Source organism: Podarcis bocagei (assembly GCF_964188305.1).
Source record: "Podarcis bocagei genome assembly, chromosome: 6".
NCBI lineage: Eukaryota > Metazoa > Chordata > Lepidosauria > Squamata > Lacertidae > Podarcis > Podarcis bocagei.
The window spans coordinates 102,096,012-102,112,666 of record NC_138130.1 but is presented as its reverse complement, the minus strand read 5'-3'; the positions used below and the strand labels follow the sequence as shown (position 1 = coordinate 102,112,666).

At 47.6% G+C, this 16,655-nt stretch overlaps 1 protein-coding gene across 3 annotated transcripts in view; it reads left to right on the top strand.

Moving 5' to 3' along the window:
* The window catches only part of C2CD3 (C2 domain containing 3 centriole elongation regulator), a 67,704-nt gene extending 57,333 nt beyond the window's left edge, over window positions 1-10,371 (top strand). For all 3 annotated transcript variants that reach the window (XM_081197265.1, XM_081197264.1, XM_081197263.1), the window contains 2 exons: window positions 1,417-1,525; window positions 8,932-10,371. In XM_081197265.1, coding sequence (XP_081053391.1) covers window positions 1,417-1,525; window positions 8,932-9,084 — 262 coding nt within the window. In that variant the 3' untranslated portion in view covers window positions 9,085-10,371. The remainder of the gene's footprint in view (window positions 1-1,416; window positions 1,526-8,931) is intronic.
* Window positions 10,372-16,655: the final 6,284 nt, after the last annotated feature.

Genomic DNA, 16,655 nt, shown 5'->3' with positions numbered 1-16,655 from the left:
ATTTTAACGTTTTGTTGAAGCAGCTCCACGTGTGTCCTCAGCGTCGCGAGTGATAAATTAGCCCCATGCAGCCAAATGACCGCAGGATGTAACTGGATTGGGATTAGTGCATGCAGCCCCAGGACATCACCCTAGTACCCTTAAGATTCCCCGACAGTGAGCCTTCTCACTGCTGAGATCTTAAAGATTCCCATAACTCACCTTCACAGGAAGCTAATGTCAAGGTGGTGCAGATTTTTGTTACCACACTGGGGGGGGGGGGAGGAATAGATTGGGATGATGTTGGTGCCACATTTTGGCTCTTCCTGTTACGCCGGTTCTGCATCTAGGGGCACGCAAGATGAAGGGCCCATAGGTCAGTGGCAGAGCAACCTTCCTTTCCATTTAAAATGATCTCAGACACAGAAACTGAGATACTGAAGAAATGCTATCTGGGCAGCAGACAATCCTGGCTTGTAAAGACCCAGCTTAAAGTGAGTTGCACAGAAGTCTTCACCAGAAAAACAGTTTGGAGAGGCAATGTAGATCATTGCTAGAACACTCACTTTGCAGGTGGAAACCCCCAAAACTCAACCCCTGCCCCTCCAGACATAAAGAGTTTGGGGTAGCAGGCAACAGGGAAAAGACCTGGGCTGGAGCGGGGGGGAAGGCACCAACAGTTATACAATACAGTGGAACCTTAGTTCTTGAACTTAATCCATTCCGGGAGTCTGTTCAACTCCCGAAAGCGTTCGAGAACCAAGACGCGGCTTCCAATTGGCCTGCAGGAGCTTCCTGCAGTCGATCGGAAGCCGCGTCGGATGTTTGGCTTCAAAAAAAGTTTGCAAACTGGAACACTTCTGGGTTTGCAGCATTCAGGAGCCGATTTCTTTGGAAGCCAAGCCATTTGAGAACCAAGGTACCACTGTACTAGGCTAGATAGATGGGCAAATAGCCTGAGCTGCTACAAGGCAGCATCTTGCTGTCTGCAAAAATTGGAGGCATATCACTCCTGGGCCCAAGGGGGAAGATACAGGCCTTTCAGGTAAGAAAAGAAGTTTAGTCTTACAAAGAGAGGTGCCAGATACATTTGGCACCAGCCTGGCTGCAGGAGTTGCCAGAAGGAGACGTATAAGGCCTCAGGACTCCACTCTGTCCAGCAGTCTGCTTAAGATGAGAGTCACACAGAGTGTAAGAATGGCCACCCTCCGTGTTGTTCTCCACCTATCCACCCAAAAAAGTTTTTTTGCAGAAGGCATTGCTGTGGACATGCACACAAAGTGGCTGCCTTGCACCAACAGGCCCAGAGCAGCAGACGCAGCAGCTATGCAGCCTCTGCCCTTTCCCATTAGGGCATGCAGAGGAATTTGCTGCAGTGCGGCACCAGCAGGACTCCCAACCTGCTTCCAGAGTCTCTTCCTTAACGCTGCCTTTCAGATCTGACCCCGTGGTCGTCCCCAACTTCTTCCTTCCACCGCAGGATCTAGAAGCCTCCATGCGACTGCTCAGCATCACTCCTCCTACTCCACTGGCCGCTGCTGTTAAAGTAAGTAGAATGGCCTCTTGTGCTTTCTCCCCAGCCTTTCCTTCAAGCAGGAGCCTAGGCAGAGGGCTCAGTGATTTGTTTGTTTTCCCCTTGAATTTTATGGGATGGCCACCAAGACCATATAACACTGGTCCTGAAAGACCTACATTGGCTCCTAGTACGTTTCCAAGCACACTAACTTGGTGCTAACTTTTAAAGCCCTAAATGGCCTCAGCCCAGTAGACCTGAAGGAGCGACTCCACACCCATCATTCAGCCCCGGACACTGAGGTCCAGCTCCGAGGGCCTTCTGGCGGTTCCCTCCCTGCGAGAAGTGAGGTTGCAGGGAACCAGGTAGAGGGCCTTCTCGGTGGTGGCGCCCGCCCTGTGGAACGCCCTCCCGTCAGATGTTAAGGAAATAAACAACTATCTGACTTTTAGAAGATATCTGAAGGCAGCCCTGTTTAGGGAAGTTTTAAGTGTTTAATGCTGTATTGTGTTTTTAATATTTGGTTGGGAGCCGCCCAGAGTGGCCAGATGGGCAGGGTATAAATTATAAATTATTATACTGTAATATTATTATTAATATTGTTCATCCAGGTATGTGGTGGCTTTACAGGGGAGGTGGGTAGAGGAACCTGGCCCTGCCCCAACTCGAAGGAAGGAAGGAAGGAAGGAAGGAAGGAAGGAAGGAAGGAAGGAAGGAAGGGTGGACTTGGGTCCATTGCTGTGGTCCATATAGGGATATGAACCCACTAATAGAGCCAGTTACCCATTGCCTTGTGGGATATCTTTGGGAGAAGAAAAGGCTAAGGCGTGAACACTACACAAATCCAGAGTGGAGTCCCTGAGGCCTTGTACGCCTCCTTCCGGCAACTCCTGCAGCCAAGCTGGTGCCAAATGTATTGCTCTGCTTTCCTTTGGACCACATCAGCAAGACTGAGAGACGGGTCTTGTCATCAGAGCAGCCCAGGACCTCCAGACACACTTCCCAGGCTTGTACCCCACAGAAGTCACTAAAACATTGCAGGAGGCAGCAGTTAGAAGTTACCGGTCTATGCAGCCACACCAGGCGCTGTGATTCTTCAGCGGTTTGACTTCACCCCGGAGATGCACTACGTTGTCTCTTGAGATGGACGGATGCCAATAACTAGGACTTTCAAGTACAATTGGGCAGGCTAGGCCTTGCAAAGGAAAGGGCTTTGCAGAGTCAGAGGCCCCACAGGCAGAGTTGTGTGCGTGCAGGAATACGGTCCTCACAATCCTGGAGTCTACTGCCAGGCCCAGCATCCAGAGGACATTTCTAAGAAAGAAAGCTTTTAGCCATAAATGCTGTGAAGATGGCCTTGTGTTTGGTGGAATCTAGGAAGCAGGGTTGAGTGGAAGAAGGAATTCCATTGATCCAAGAGGTGCCCTTTCCCATTAATGGAAAAAAGGAGGAGCGATGCACAGTTAGCAAATTATGTGCAAACAGGTTGCCATTAACGGTTGTTGGCCCACGACAGTTAGGTAAAACCTTTGTGCTCAGGGGCAGTCAATATATCTGAATGCCAAATGCTGAGAAATTACAACAGGGAGGCCTGTGGCTTTCCTTCCGCTGCTTCCTGGAGGACTGCGGCCAAACCACTAGAGGAAACCAAATGTTGGTGGGCCCTAAATCTGATTCCGCAGGGCACTTGGCTCTTTTTGTTTTTCAGTGACTTGATTGGCATAATTTGTAAGTTGCACGAGTTGGGTTTTTTCTTGACCCAGAAGATTCTGTGCTGATGTGGGGTGGAGAAAGTGGGCAGAGAATATTTAAAACTGTTTAAGGGATCTAACTCTGCTGGGCCTGGGAGTAACCTGAGCAACGCGGTCCAGGTCTGGTCCCGAACCCAAGGATTCCGCGAGGAGTCAGTCCAACAGGGCCAAGGCAGGAAACCAGCCTAGGTCAGGCACAGGGTAACAGGCAGGTTCTAGCAAGCAGCAATGTTGTTCCCGCAACCTGGGGCAGGCTCCAGCAGCCTTTTATCACTGATGGGGTAACAGCCGGTCCTGATCCCCTGGCGACTCACCTCCCTGTTTTGCCCGAAGGCGAGCACTCCTCCTGCGAGTACTCAGGTCTCTCCTTCTCTCAGACCTTAGTCTCTGCAGCTCAGGAGACGTCGGTGGGTTACTAGACCCAGAGGCCGCCTCAGCCTCCCCTGACCCAACCGGTAGTGGAGCAGCTGTAAGTGATGGCCCAGCTGAAGGCAACGAGGTCATCCCCACATCTGGAGCCAGGGCAGGCTCAGGCCCCTCACTCGGCCCAGCTGGTGCTTGTTGCAGGGGAACCTGTGCAGACTGGGACTCTTCAGGATCAGGCCCCAGACTCGGTTCAGATGCCACCTGAGGCAGAGGATCCAGTGTGGACCGAGACTCTCCCGGTTCCGAGTCCCAGGCCATCACACTAACAGAGCAGTTCAGACCCCAAGTGCACCACCATGCTGGAAGGAATTTGGATGTGACGGACGCGCCCTGCCAGCAGGGGAGCCTTACCAGTGAATGCCCAAATGGCGGCCAGCAGGATCGCCCCGGAGTGTTAAGGGGATGGGACTAGGCCATCACTGGATCCGGATGATCCTAAGAGAGCTTTGCTGCCGTCAGATGATGGCAATGGACCTAATCCAGGCTTCTTTGCTAGCCTGGATGCTGGCACAGCAAAGAGGCGCTTCCTCCCCTCCTCTCCCCCCACCCCCTTTCAGCTCTAGCCACTGCAAACTGGAGCACAGTCAATACAACGGTGGCTAATCCACTCCATCAAGCTCAGCCACCCCCAGCCATTGGCCAGGGATTTGGATTGTGCCCTAAATCAGCCTGCTGAGTTGTGATGGCCCTGAAAAGTCGATCCGAATGAATTCCAGACAACTCGCTCCTTCGCACAACCACAGGCAGCTGTCATCACTGCAGTGGGGCGAGTTTCTGGTGTATTTACGCTGACACGAACGGTACTGGGGGTTGAATCTAGAGCCGAGAGGTCTGTGGTTCAGAGATCAGTGAACGAAATGAGGGCAGGGACTTGCAGAAGCTGCTGTTGAATTTTCAGGAATTGGCAGGAGACGTTGGCTTAACAAATGAGCTTACAGCTAAAAGCTGCTGAGCGAGAAGGCCAGGCGGGCTGTTAAAGCTGAGAGAGCACTAAAAATCTTAGGAAGGGATCGGTGTGCATAAATAATACATCAAAATACAGTTGGTTGCTAATTTATAAGTGCACAAATGTACCTCTTGCAAACTGCTTGCTTTGAAAGGGAATGCTGGCTTCTTTGGAAGAAGTTTCCTTAAAGCATCAGGTGTTTGGGTTTTTTATAGCCTGGTCTCTAAATGTTGTTTACACCATCCCCATAAATCCAGGGAGCTGGTGTAAGTTTCACCAGGCAAGTTCTTGTTGTTATGGTAGCCAGACCTATCAGCTGCTGGTCGTCAAAGCAAGTTTAATGGGTTCATTCCCCCCTGCCCTATGGCCTATGGAGGTGAGTGGTGGGGGAACGCTATAAAGAACATCTGCAAAAGAGGGAACTTCTTGCTTGGATAAAACTGGAGGCAGAAACTTGTGAGCCTGATAAAATGAGCAGGATCTGATATTAAATGAGGCAGCCATGGAATTATCCTCAAAAGGGTATATATACTCAAGTTCCAGTCACACCACCTGGTTTAGCCAGCCACTTGAAGCTGTTCCTAGGATGTGGCTGCTATGGCATGCTGACAGCTTCTACAGTGGTACCTTGGTTCTCAAACTTAGTCCATTCCAGAAGTCCGTTCCAAAACCAAAGCGTTCCAAAACCATATAAGATAAACCAGATAGGATAGCTGCTTATTTCCTTCACATCTGAAGGGAGGGCGTTCCACAGGGCGGGCGCCACTACCAAAAAGGCTCTCTGCCTGGTTCCCTGTAACCTCATTTCTCGCAGTGAGGCCATAGAGTCCCTGTACAGTGGTACCTCGGGTTACAGACGCTTCAGGTTACAGACGCTTCAGGTTACAGATTCCGCTAACCCAGAAATAGTACCTCGAGTTAAGAACTTTGCTTCGGGATGAGAATGGAAATCGCACAGCGGCGGCAGTGAGAGGCCCCATTAGCTAAAGTGGTGCTTCAGGTTAAGAACAGTTTTAGGTTAAGAACGGACCTCCGAAACGAATTAAGTTCTTAACCCGAGGTACCACTTTATGACTGCATTTGGCAGCAAGCCCTGTAGAAAAAAAGATGAGCCAGGCGTGGGAGGTGTTAACTGGTGTTTGCACACATTCCCTGAGCTGCACCTGCCCAAGCGCTTTTCCCTGGCAAGGGATGGCGTAAACACAACGTGAGTGCAAAAGCTGCCCTGAAAACTATGCAGAGTGAAGACGTTCTTCCCAAAAAGGGTGGAATGGGTGTAAACCGAAGCTGCTGGGAAAAGCAACCATCTGGTGCCATGGCAAATTTTGGGTGATCTTCATTAGCTGGTGCCATTCGCTGATGAAACGAGTGCAGAGGTTGTGCAGCAGCTGCGCTGTGGGGTGAGGTGAGCTCCAGAGAAAGGCAGCCGTGTTGTGTGTTCCTTGTCCAGCGAATAAGATTTGGCCCTGCATAGATCTTGCTGCCTGTTGCTTTGTTATTCGAGAGCAAGGTTTCCCAAACTCAGGCATCCAGCTGTTTTTGGACTACAATTCCCATCATCGCTGACCACTGGCCCTGCTAGCTAGGGATGGTGGGAATTGTAGTCCACACACAAAAAAAGGAAACCCAAATTTGGGAAACCCTGCCAAAGAGCCTCCTCTGTCCACCTGGTGCCCTCCGTGTGTTTTGGACTACAACTCGTATCAACCTCAACCAACTGGGGCGGATGGGAGTTGTAGTCCAACACATCTGGACGGGACCAGATTGCAGAGGCTGCTATAGAGCCTTCGTTCTTGAACTCTTCAGCTGATCTGATTCAACTTCTTTCCCTTTGGGATAAAGCTCCTAGTTCATACTCAGTCACTACAAATGAATATTATCGCACAGATGGAATCATGCAACTCTTCAGTTCTGGCTTGTAAAGTTGGCTTTGCCTGGAAGCATCCGTGGCTCTATAAACCCCCTAAATCAGGGGTCAGCAACCTTTTTCAGCCATGGGCCGGTCCACCATTCCTCAGACCATGTGGGCCAGACTATTGGGGGGGGGGGAGGGAATGAACGAATTCCTATGCCCCACAAATAACCCAGAGATGCATTTTAAACAAAAGGACACATTCTACTCATGTAAAAACACGCTGATTCCCAGACCGTCCGTGGGCCGGACTGAGAAGGCGATTGGGCTGGATCCGGCCCCTGGGCCTTAGTTTGCCTACCCCTGCCCTAAGCGTTGCAAGTTTAAGATGCTTCCTGCTGCGAGGGGCTTCAATTTTGGCCTTTTCCACAGCCGAGACACTTGTATTGCAAAGCTTACTGGAGAGATTCCTTGGCTGTGATTGCATTGCACGGCGTTAGACTAGATGACCCTTTGGATCCCTTCCAACGCTAGCATTCTGTGAGTCGCCCTATTATAAAGCCTGTGGGGCTGCTGTGAATTGCTGCCTTACGGCATTAGGCAGCTGCCTGGGCTGGACAGCTGCCAGGTGACTTATCTTTAAGTGACCCAGAAAGAGGAGGCGAGTGTTCTTGAATGCCAAGCCGGATCCCGTCAGCTCCGATCAACCTGAATTCACAGGCCTGGTGTTGAAACAGGAAACATGCTAAGCTGCTCTCAGGCATGTCAAGTTGGAAAGGTGGGCAGACCCTGTGGCAAAGGAGGCTTTAGGAAACGCCCAAGTTCACATTTCTCATTTTCTGTATCCTGCATTGCTTGCTAGCTAAAGCTGTACAGAGGTCAAAAACACGAGCTCCAGGCCGGATGGAGCTGGCTGCAAGTTCTGCAACTTCAGCGTTCTCAAATGTTTCAACAGCAGCCACTCGCCTTGGAAGATAGCATGGAGAGAGAGAACGAGCTGCTTGAGAGCAGCATTAACGTTTATGTGACTCAAACTTAAGCATACAGATAGATATAGATATGAAACAGGCGTTTAAAAATGACGCAAGTGTCATCTGTTTTGGATTTTGAACTCGTCCTTTTAGCAACAGCTCAGGACAGGTTGCAGTGTTCAGAATCGGTGGCTAAGATCACCAAACATGGGTGCTTAAGGGCAGGAGGGGTCTTGTGGCAGCAGGGTGTGTGTGTGTTAATAATAATAATAATAATAATAATAATAATAATAATAATAATAATAATAATAATTTTATTATTTATAAACTGCTCATCTGACTGGGTTGCCCCAGCAACTCTCAGCAGCTCCCAACAAAATATTTTTTAAAACAATAAAATATCAACATCCCTGAACAGGGCTAATTATTATTATTATTATTATTATTATTATTATTATTATTATTAATTATTATTACTCTGGGCGGCTTCCAACAAAGATGAAAAATACACTAAAATGTCACATATTAAAAACTTCCCTGAACAGGGCTGCCTTCAGATGTCTTCTGAATGTCAGGTAGTTGTTTATCGCTTTGACATCTGATGGGAGGGCGTTCCACAGGGCGGGCGCCACTACCGAGAAGGCCCTCTGCCTGGTTCCCTGTAACTTTACTTCATGCCAGCTCCCTTGGTCTGAAGTGAGACAAGAGCCGCACCCCTGAGTTGCCTTTGACTGGGGTTCTTTAACTTTTTTTAACCTTGCTGCTTCTCACAGTGAGGGAAACACCAGAAGGCCCTTGGAGCTGGACCTCAAAGTAGTTACCGTATTTTTTGCACCATAACACTCACTTTTTTCCTCCTAGAAAGTAAGGGGAAATGTCTGTGCGTGTTATGGAGGAAATGCCTACGGGTGGCATGCCTACGGATTTTCCTCCTCTAAAAACTACGTGCGTGTTATGGTCGGGTGCGTGTTATAGAGCGAAAAATACGGTATTTGTTCGTGTGTGTGTGAAATATTGCATTCATCAACCTTTGCAATCACCGTTACTGACTGAAGAATGAAAAACCCCTTATTCTTCTGCAACTAGATATTATTATTCTTGAAAATAAATAAAAAAATTTACACCCATGGGTGCTCAAACAGGACTCTTGACACCTAGGTTTCCCTGAAGGCTTGAATAAAAAGAAAGGGCCGTAAGGTTTCATTTTATTCTGCTCTTAGGAGCTAAAGACTGTGGGCCACTGAAACCGGGGAGGGGGCACACCTGGAATCCCACCAGGCAGGTTGGAGGATGGAAGGGCAAGGAAGATCTGCCAGGCCAGCAGCCTTTGCAATCGGTCCCTGGCGTATAAAACCTGCTGAGAAAGGCCCCCTGCCACCCACTGCTGCAGCCTGACTCCCTTTAAGGCAGCTTCCCACGTTCTTATGATTAGCAAAGATCCGCAGTTTCTGTGTCTTCAGAGGAAGTTGGTGCAACATCACTTTCTGTTTCAGGCTGGAAGTGGCGCCGCCGTTGCTGCTGCCGGGAGAATCCCTAACCGAAGGCCGGCCCGTCACAACCCGAGCCTGACGCCAGACGAGCTCCCGGAAAAGGAAATGAGAAGGATCGCTCGGATATTTTCAGCCCAGTTCTCCAAAAAGCAGTAGCGGAACGCGGGGGGCAGGGAGGTCCATCAGTGACGGCTGAAAGGCTGTGAAGCTTCTGAGAAAGGTGGTTGCTTGGGCTTGCTGTAAACTTCTGGCTCGTTTGGGCTGCCGTAGCAAGCACACATCTCAAGGAGCCCCGGGAGAAAAATGATTCTTGAGGAGCCACACAAGCCCTTTCTGAATCCGTATGGGAGTTCTGAGCCTGGTGTGAAAGCGGGAGACCCATCTGTTGCTGTATACCAGAGAAGCAGCCTGCCCTCTTCCTGAGCCTCATACGAGGTCTGTCCATTCCTCCTAGAAGGGCGTGTGGCATTAGTCAAATAAGCCAAGGAATTAGGTTACAGGCAATGGCAGATCCCTGCCTACACTCTGGATCCAAGCTCTGCCAGGAGCTAAAGTTCAGTTCCTTCCCGCGTTCAGCTCCTTCTCCTAGCCTGTGTTCTTACCCCAGGAGCTGTTGCAGCAGTGCTGCTCCTTCCCCCACTATACCAAGTGATGTGAGAGGCCCTGCACCATTCTGGAGATTTGCCCTGGGTGTCCTTCCTATCATTGCGCCGGGTGCCCAGTTTCCCAGAGGGCAGTGCTGGTGTGGGGAAGGAGCTACAGTAAAGTCTGGGGCTGGTCAGACTTCCACCCCGTTCCACCCTTGTAGGCCTGGGATTCGTGTGACATCTCACAACTTGGAGGCCATGACGTTTGCTTCATTGTTTTCCAAACGTTCAAACAGGACAGAATCGCCTTTCCGAGCAGAAGCAGACAGCGCCTGAGAGTCTGGCGCGAGCGATGAAAGTTGCCGCGTTGCGTTTCTTATCCTCGCAGTCCTTTAGAACTCAGCCCGGGGTTACGGGTCTCATGTATATCCGGGTACACTTGACAACATGCAAAAGGGCAGTGCAAAGGACTCAGACAAAAACCTTCCTGTAGCTGCTCTTTCCTGCTGAGTTTCGTGAACGTGGGAGACTTGCCCAGCATAGACCCTCCGTTTGCAAACTTGGCTAAATGCACACCCAAGTAGGTTGTGCACGTCCACCAGGATCAGAACAGTTTATATGCAAATAAAATTGTTGCACTTTTTTGTTAAAATACAGGCAATATTGTGGATATAAATATCTTCACATATTTACATATATATATATTTTTAAGTCAGTTTTTTAAAAAGCACACTGGGCCTTGAAAAGTATCTGCCCTAAAGGGAAATCATGCTAATTTATTTGTAAAGAGTTTTTTTAAAGACTTGCGAGTCTCTCTGTCTTTTTTTACAATAAAACGGCATTTATATTTTTGTGACCTCGAGCGTGTTTCTTCAATAAGTGATGTTTTGTGCAGTAGTTGTTCATATAATCCTGGAACCTCCTAGGGTGCGCTGCAGGTGTCGGAGTGAGCGGGAGGTAGATCGTTATCTGCTTAGTAGATAATTAAGTCAGGAGTGGGAAAGCTCAGGCCTGGGGGCCGAATCCAGTCCTCCAGATCTCTGCACTTGGCCCTTGATGGTCATACTTCACAACCCAGGTGTTTTTGCCTCGCTGGAAATGTATGCTTGAACTCTGATAATGCTTCTTACTTGCCTGAATGGGGGACAGAGAGGGGTGTAGAAAATAGCCTGGCATATAATGCTAAAATTTAGAATTATTACCCACTTCTGTCTCTGGTCCGGCCGGAAGGTGGTCCAAAAGAGAATGCAGCCCTCAGGCTCAAAAGCTCTCATTTCCCCTCCCCCCATTCTAGGTGATTTTCAGCCGGTCATCAAATATTTCCGACTCCCAAATTAATAGAATCGTAGAGTTGGAAGGGATCACGAGGGTCATCTAGTCCAACCCTGCGACGCAGGAATATTTTGCCCAGCATGCAGTTTGAACCCATGACTCTAGAATTAAGAGTCTGCCGACTGAGCAGCGGAAAGATGATTCTTTCCCTTCCTTTCTTCCAAATATAATGCATAATCTAAATAAGCAGGGCAAGAGACTGTCGGCTCAATTCCATTGAGGTGCTCAGAACATATCCCTGGGTTCAACATTCCATCAGGGCTTTTCATCTGCTGTGCTGAAGTTACACTAGATGGACTACATAAGAACAGCCTTTGCTGGATCAGGCCAGTGGCCCTGTCCAGTCCAGCGTCCTCTTCTCAGAGTGGCCAGTCAGGAAACCAAGCAGAATCTGAGCTCGGGAGCATCTCTTCCCCTGCTGTGGTATTTGCAGCAAGTGGTATTTGGACACTGGCCTGATACCTAGCAAGCTAATCCCTTTGTTAAATATTTTGACCTTGCTGGACTGAAAAGATAGATAGCTCTGTTATGATCCTTACACTCCTCCAACAAGTTTTAATTTTCCACACTGCTGGACACACACCCCAACACCCCCGGTGCGAATATTCTGTTATATTTTGTGCGAATGTGCCACTGTCAGAGATACTGATGGATCTTTCCCTCTCTGCCCTCTGCAAACTTCAAAACTGCAGCTGTAACATTTGGCACTTTTGCTATGCCCCTTTGCCCATCCTTGGACTTCCTCTTCCATCCATCCAACATCACATTAAGTGCCTGGATTCTCACTCTCCTCCCCTCCTCTTTGAGCTCAAACAATGGAGCAATATGAATTTGCTGCCTCATCAGATACAAGGCCAGATTGCTGTGAAGCTATCAAATATCAGGGAGTTCTATAAACAAGTGATGACGCCTTCTCCTGGACTGGATGTCCCAGAAATCCAGTAAGGGGTTGGTTGGCTGGCTGGCTGGCAAGACGAGCCTCAGATCAGCCCCTTCCTGCCTTCTGACAGCAGGGCCACGATCCAAGGAACATGCTTGCAACACTGTTCCCGAGAAAAGGAACAGATAAGCTGTTTTGCAGTGAGTCTTGCAATGGTGTTGCTGCAGATTAAGAGTAAGGACCAGACACTTGAATGGTGAGAAAAAGCCAAAAGTCAGGGCCACACAGAAATGGGAGAGAGGCAGGGAGAAAATGGGAGGAGATCCATTCCAGGGCAGAGAGGTGGAAACATTTAATGGTGAGGACTTAACACCTGTGCGTTGTCCCACATCTCACTTTTCGGTAAAAAAACAAACAACAAAAACCTGCAAGGCCGTACACAACATCCAAAATTGCAGCAGTTTGGGGTTTTTTGAATTTTATTAAGTTTGCATTTTAACATATTTAGACACATCTTCATTATCTACCGTATTTTTTGCTCTATAAGACTCACTTTTTCCCTCCTAAAAAGTAAGGGGAAATGTGTGTGCGTCTTACGGGCCAAATGCAAGCTGCGCAGCTATCCCAGAAGCCAGAACAGCAAGAGGGATTGCTGCTTTCGCTGCACAGCGATCCCTCTTGCTGTTCTGGCTTCTGAGATTCAGAATATTTTTTTTCTTGTTTTCCTCCTCCAAAAACTAGGTGCGTCTTGTGGTCTGGTGCGTCTTGTAGAGCAATAAATACGGTACTTTACTTCCTTTGCTCATACGAGCTTGTCGACTCTCCTGCCTCCTGGTTTTCAAAATTAAACTTTATATCATAGCATTTATTTGTTGTTGTTTAGTCATGTCCGACTCTTCGTGACCCCCTGGACCAGAGCACGCCAGGCCCTCCTGTCTTCCACTGCCTCCCGCAGTTTGGTCAAACTCATGCTGGTAGCTTCGAGAACACTGTCCAACCATCTCGTCCTCTGTCGTCCCCTTCTCCTTGTGCCCTCCATCTTTCCCAACATCAGGGTCTTTTCCAGGGAGTCTTCTCTTCTCATGAGGTGGCCGAAGTCTTGGAGCCTCAGCTTCAGGATCTGTCCTTTCAGTGAGCACTCAGGCCTGATTTCCTTCAGAATGGAGAGGTTTGATCTTCTTGCAGTCCATGGGACTCTCAAGAGTCTCCTCCAGCACCATAATTCAAAAGCATCAATTCTTCGGCGATCAGCCTTCTTTAGGGTCCAGCTCTCACTTCCATACATCACTACTGGGAAAACCATAGCTTTAACTAGGCAGACTTTTGTCAGCAAGGTGATGTCTCTGCTTTTTAAGATGCTATCTAGGTTTGTCATTGTCATTTTCTCCCAAGAAGCAGGCGTCTTTTAATTTCATGGCTGCTGTCACCACCTGCAGTGATCATGGAGCCCAAGAAAGTAAAATCTCTCACTGCCTCCATTTCTTCCCCTTCTGTTTGCCAGGAGGTCATGGGACCAGTGGCTATGATCTTAGTATTTTTTATTTTGAGCTTTTATACATTTATTTTATACATTTTATACATTTATTTTATACATTTTATACATTTTCCAGTTTACATTTCACTCCTTTAAGATTTCACAATTTTTAAATAAATATAAAAGGGTCAATATGGTTCTCTTTACAAGTCCTCTTACAACCCTGCTAGTGTTGGTAATTGCTTGCAATGGTATTTCAAATATTGTATATATTTACTCCAGTCTTTTAGGAATGCTTGGTCTTGCTGGTTTCGGATTTTGTCCGTCAGCTTCGCCCGTTCTGCAAAGTCCATCATCTTCATCTCACTCTTCTTTCGTTGGTACTTTCTGTTGCTTCCATTTTGGGGTTAAAGAATTCTTGCTGCAGTTGTTGCATACATAAACAGTTTCTTTTAATCTCCCTTTGGTATCTCATCCCCCACCATACCCAATAAGAAAGCTTCTGGTGTTTTAGCTGTTGCAGGAATTTATGTATAGGTTTGGGGGGGCGTTTTGCCCCTCCAGCAGATATCATGGACATGGAGCCCACTACCAAAATCAGCACAATCACTTTTGTGACTTTTGTGATTTGTCCCCACAAAACACTTCATCACAGTTTCTTCCTTTCTATTCAAAGGGCCTTTGCTGCACGATATACCAAATGTAAGAATCCAATGATAAATGTATCTATGTACTGGCTCACTGGGAAAACTTCAGAAATTCCTATAGACATGTGAGCTCAGCTACTCAGCAGCCCCTCTGCCTGAGGGATAATCCCTGGCATCCTGATAACTGAGTGCCAGACAGGTAGCCATTCCAGAAATAAGAAACCCAGACGAAGACAAAAGGGTGTGATTAACTTGGCTGGGAAACAGGGAAATGTAAAGATCTCTTCTGTTGCACTTGTGGGTGTTTGGTGGAGGGCAAGGAGAACCTTGGGGCAGGGTCCAAGGTGCTCATATTATTATCATCAGACTTCCCTTTTCATGATGTAACCATGATGTATTAGTGATGTAGTTGGGGGGGGGTGTAACATGGGGATTAGCAGCTAATAAAAGTTTGGGGGCTCTTTTCTTCGCAGCGTCCATCTTGTTCCACCTTGTGGCAGGTGGGAGTCCTGTCGTGACAGTCTTCAATAAAGACCAAGCCTACTGGCTGCTGTTTTGCTCTGGTATTCCTGGCTCGTGTCCTTGTTTTTTGTCCAAGGGAGCCCTCAGATTTTCTTTAACTCATTATATATCATTTCCCAGTAAGCTTTTACCTCTTGACAGTTCCGCCTCATGTGATCAAAACTTCCTTCCTTTCCTTTACATTTCCAACACGCTTTAGTTCTTGTCCTGTACATTTTAGCAAGTTGGGTTGGTGTTAGATACCCAAAATTGCAGCAGATTTGATCCTTGTGAGGTTGGAACCAAGAGGTGGCGCAAGGGCTACTTGCCACATAACAGATCCCAGTGAATCCACAGGGCTATTCCACCTGCAAGCTCTGCTGTCTGTCAAAACTGAACAACGTCCCTGAACTAGCGATTAGACGTCTCAATCAGTGGCCTGTAAGCAATTTGCCCTAATTGCAAAAGAAGCTGCAGCATGTGACCCCCCCAAAAAAACACATGACACACATGAACTATCTGGTGCAAAGGCCACAGTTCCCTCGCTCGTTTCACGGAAGTGGTTTCTCTAAATAGCAGAAGAGCAGGTGGACAGCCCCAGGCCCTCGTCAAACTCCAGGTCCTCTCAGTGTTTGTCAGTATCTATTTTTAATGCGCCAATATCCAGACCAGACCACCAGGTCCTCAGTTTACAAGGAAACGGGGGACGTAAACTTCGGAGTCGTCAGCAAAGTTACGTAGGAGAGCTGGGCTCCCTCTGCAAAGCTTATAACAAGTTCCCCAGGTCAAGGGAGGACACGAGATAAACGCCTGTCGCTGCTAATCTCCTTGTAAACTTTGTGCAAGCAAATCAGGAAAAATCCTCCCCAGAAAACCTGATTATTTGGAGGAGCTTGCTAGCGTAGACGTTTGGGACTGCAGAGCAGTGCAGGAGTCACAGCTATCTGTAAAATGGGAACAACAGGGTCCTACCTTGCAAGGCTGTTGTAAGGGCAGGTACCGTAGCTGTCAAGTGTCCCTTATTTGGCGGGACAGTCCCTTATCCCAGGGCCATGTCCCGCTGCTGTCCCTTATTGAGGATGACCCTTAAATAAGCTACTGAAGGTAATGGGGCCCTTTCTATGTCCAGCTGTCCTTTGTCAACAACAAATTGTTGCTGTTTTTTTGTGTTGGATATATGCTATATGGTAGTTTATAGGACCTAATAGGTATTTAAAGCCATTTGAACGCAACAAAATATGTATTTTATCAAAGTAATTGTTGATCCCTTATTTTGCCTGCTGATCCCTTATGCTCAGATCTGTAAGTTGACAGCTATGGCAAGCACAACCAGACTTTAAATCGCTTTGTAAGGTTAAAAGCCGGGTTGTAAGCAGTAATGGGGTCCTACTCTCTGATACATTTGCAAGCCAGGCCCCTGTGTTGGGGACTTTCTTTTTTTTTGTATACTTTTTATTAAATTTTTCTGTTTTGCATTTTAGAATATTCATTTAAACAACCTTAAAATATCAATGGCTTCCCTCCCTTCTTCTCTTTCTGTGGTTCATTTTGCAAACCATAAATCCCTGCATGTTTTACATAAACCAAACCATTCAGTTTTCCTTTATTACATCTGTCAAAACTTATTTACACCAGGCATAGGCAAACTCGGCCCGCCAGATGTTTTGGGACTACAACTCCCATCATCCCGGACCACTGGGCCTGTTAGCTAGGGATGATGGGAGTTGTAGTCCCAAAACATCTGGAGGGCCGAGTTTGCCTTTGCCTGATTTACACTGTTGAATTTATCATAATGCTGCCACCATTTTCAAGTGTGCACAATTTCCCCCCATGTATTCAACAAACATTTTCCAGTCTTCTTGAAACATATATTCTTCTTGTTCTCTTATTCCATATATGTTAAGTCTGCAAGCTGCGCGTATTCCACCAGTTTAAGTTGCCATTCTTCTTTCGTTGGGACCTCGCTCGTTTTCCATTTTTGGGCTAGCCAAACACAAGCCACGTTAGTGGCATACATAAATAACCGTTTTTGACACCTGGGAATTTCAATCTGAATTATCCCCAACAAAAAGTACTCTGTTTTTTTTTGGGGGGGAGTACTTTTAAACATTTTTTTTTTCAATTCGTTATGAATTATTTCCCAATACTCTTTTTTTGCCCTTTTACAAGACCGCCACATATGATAGAACGTACCCTCAACCTCATTGCATGGTTTTTTACCGGGTGGCGCTATGGGTTAAACCACAGAGCCTAGGACTTGCCGATCAGAAGGTTGGCCGTTCGAATCCCCGCGACGGGGTGAGCTC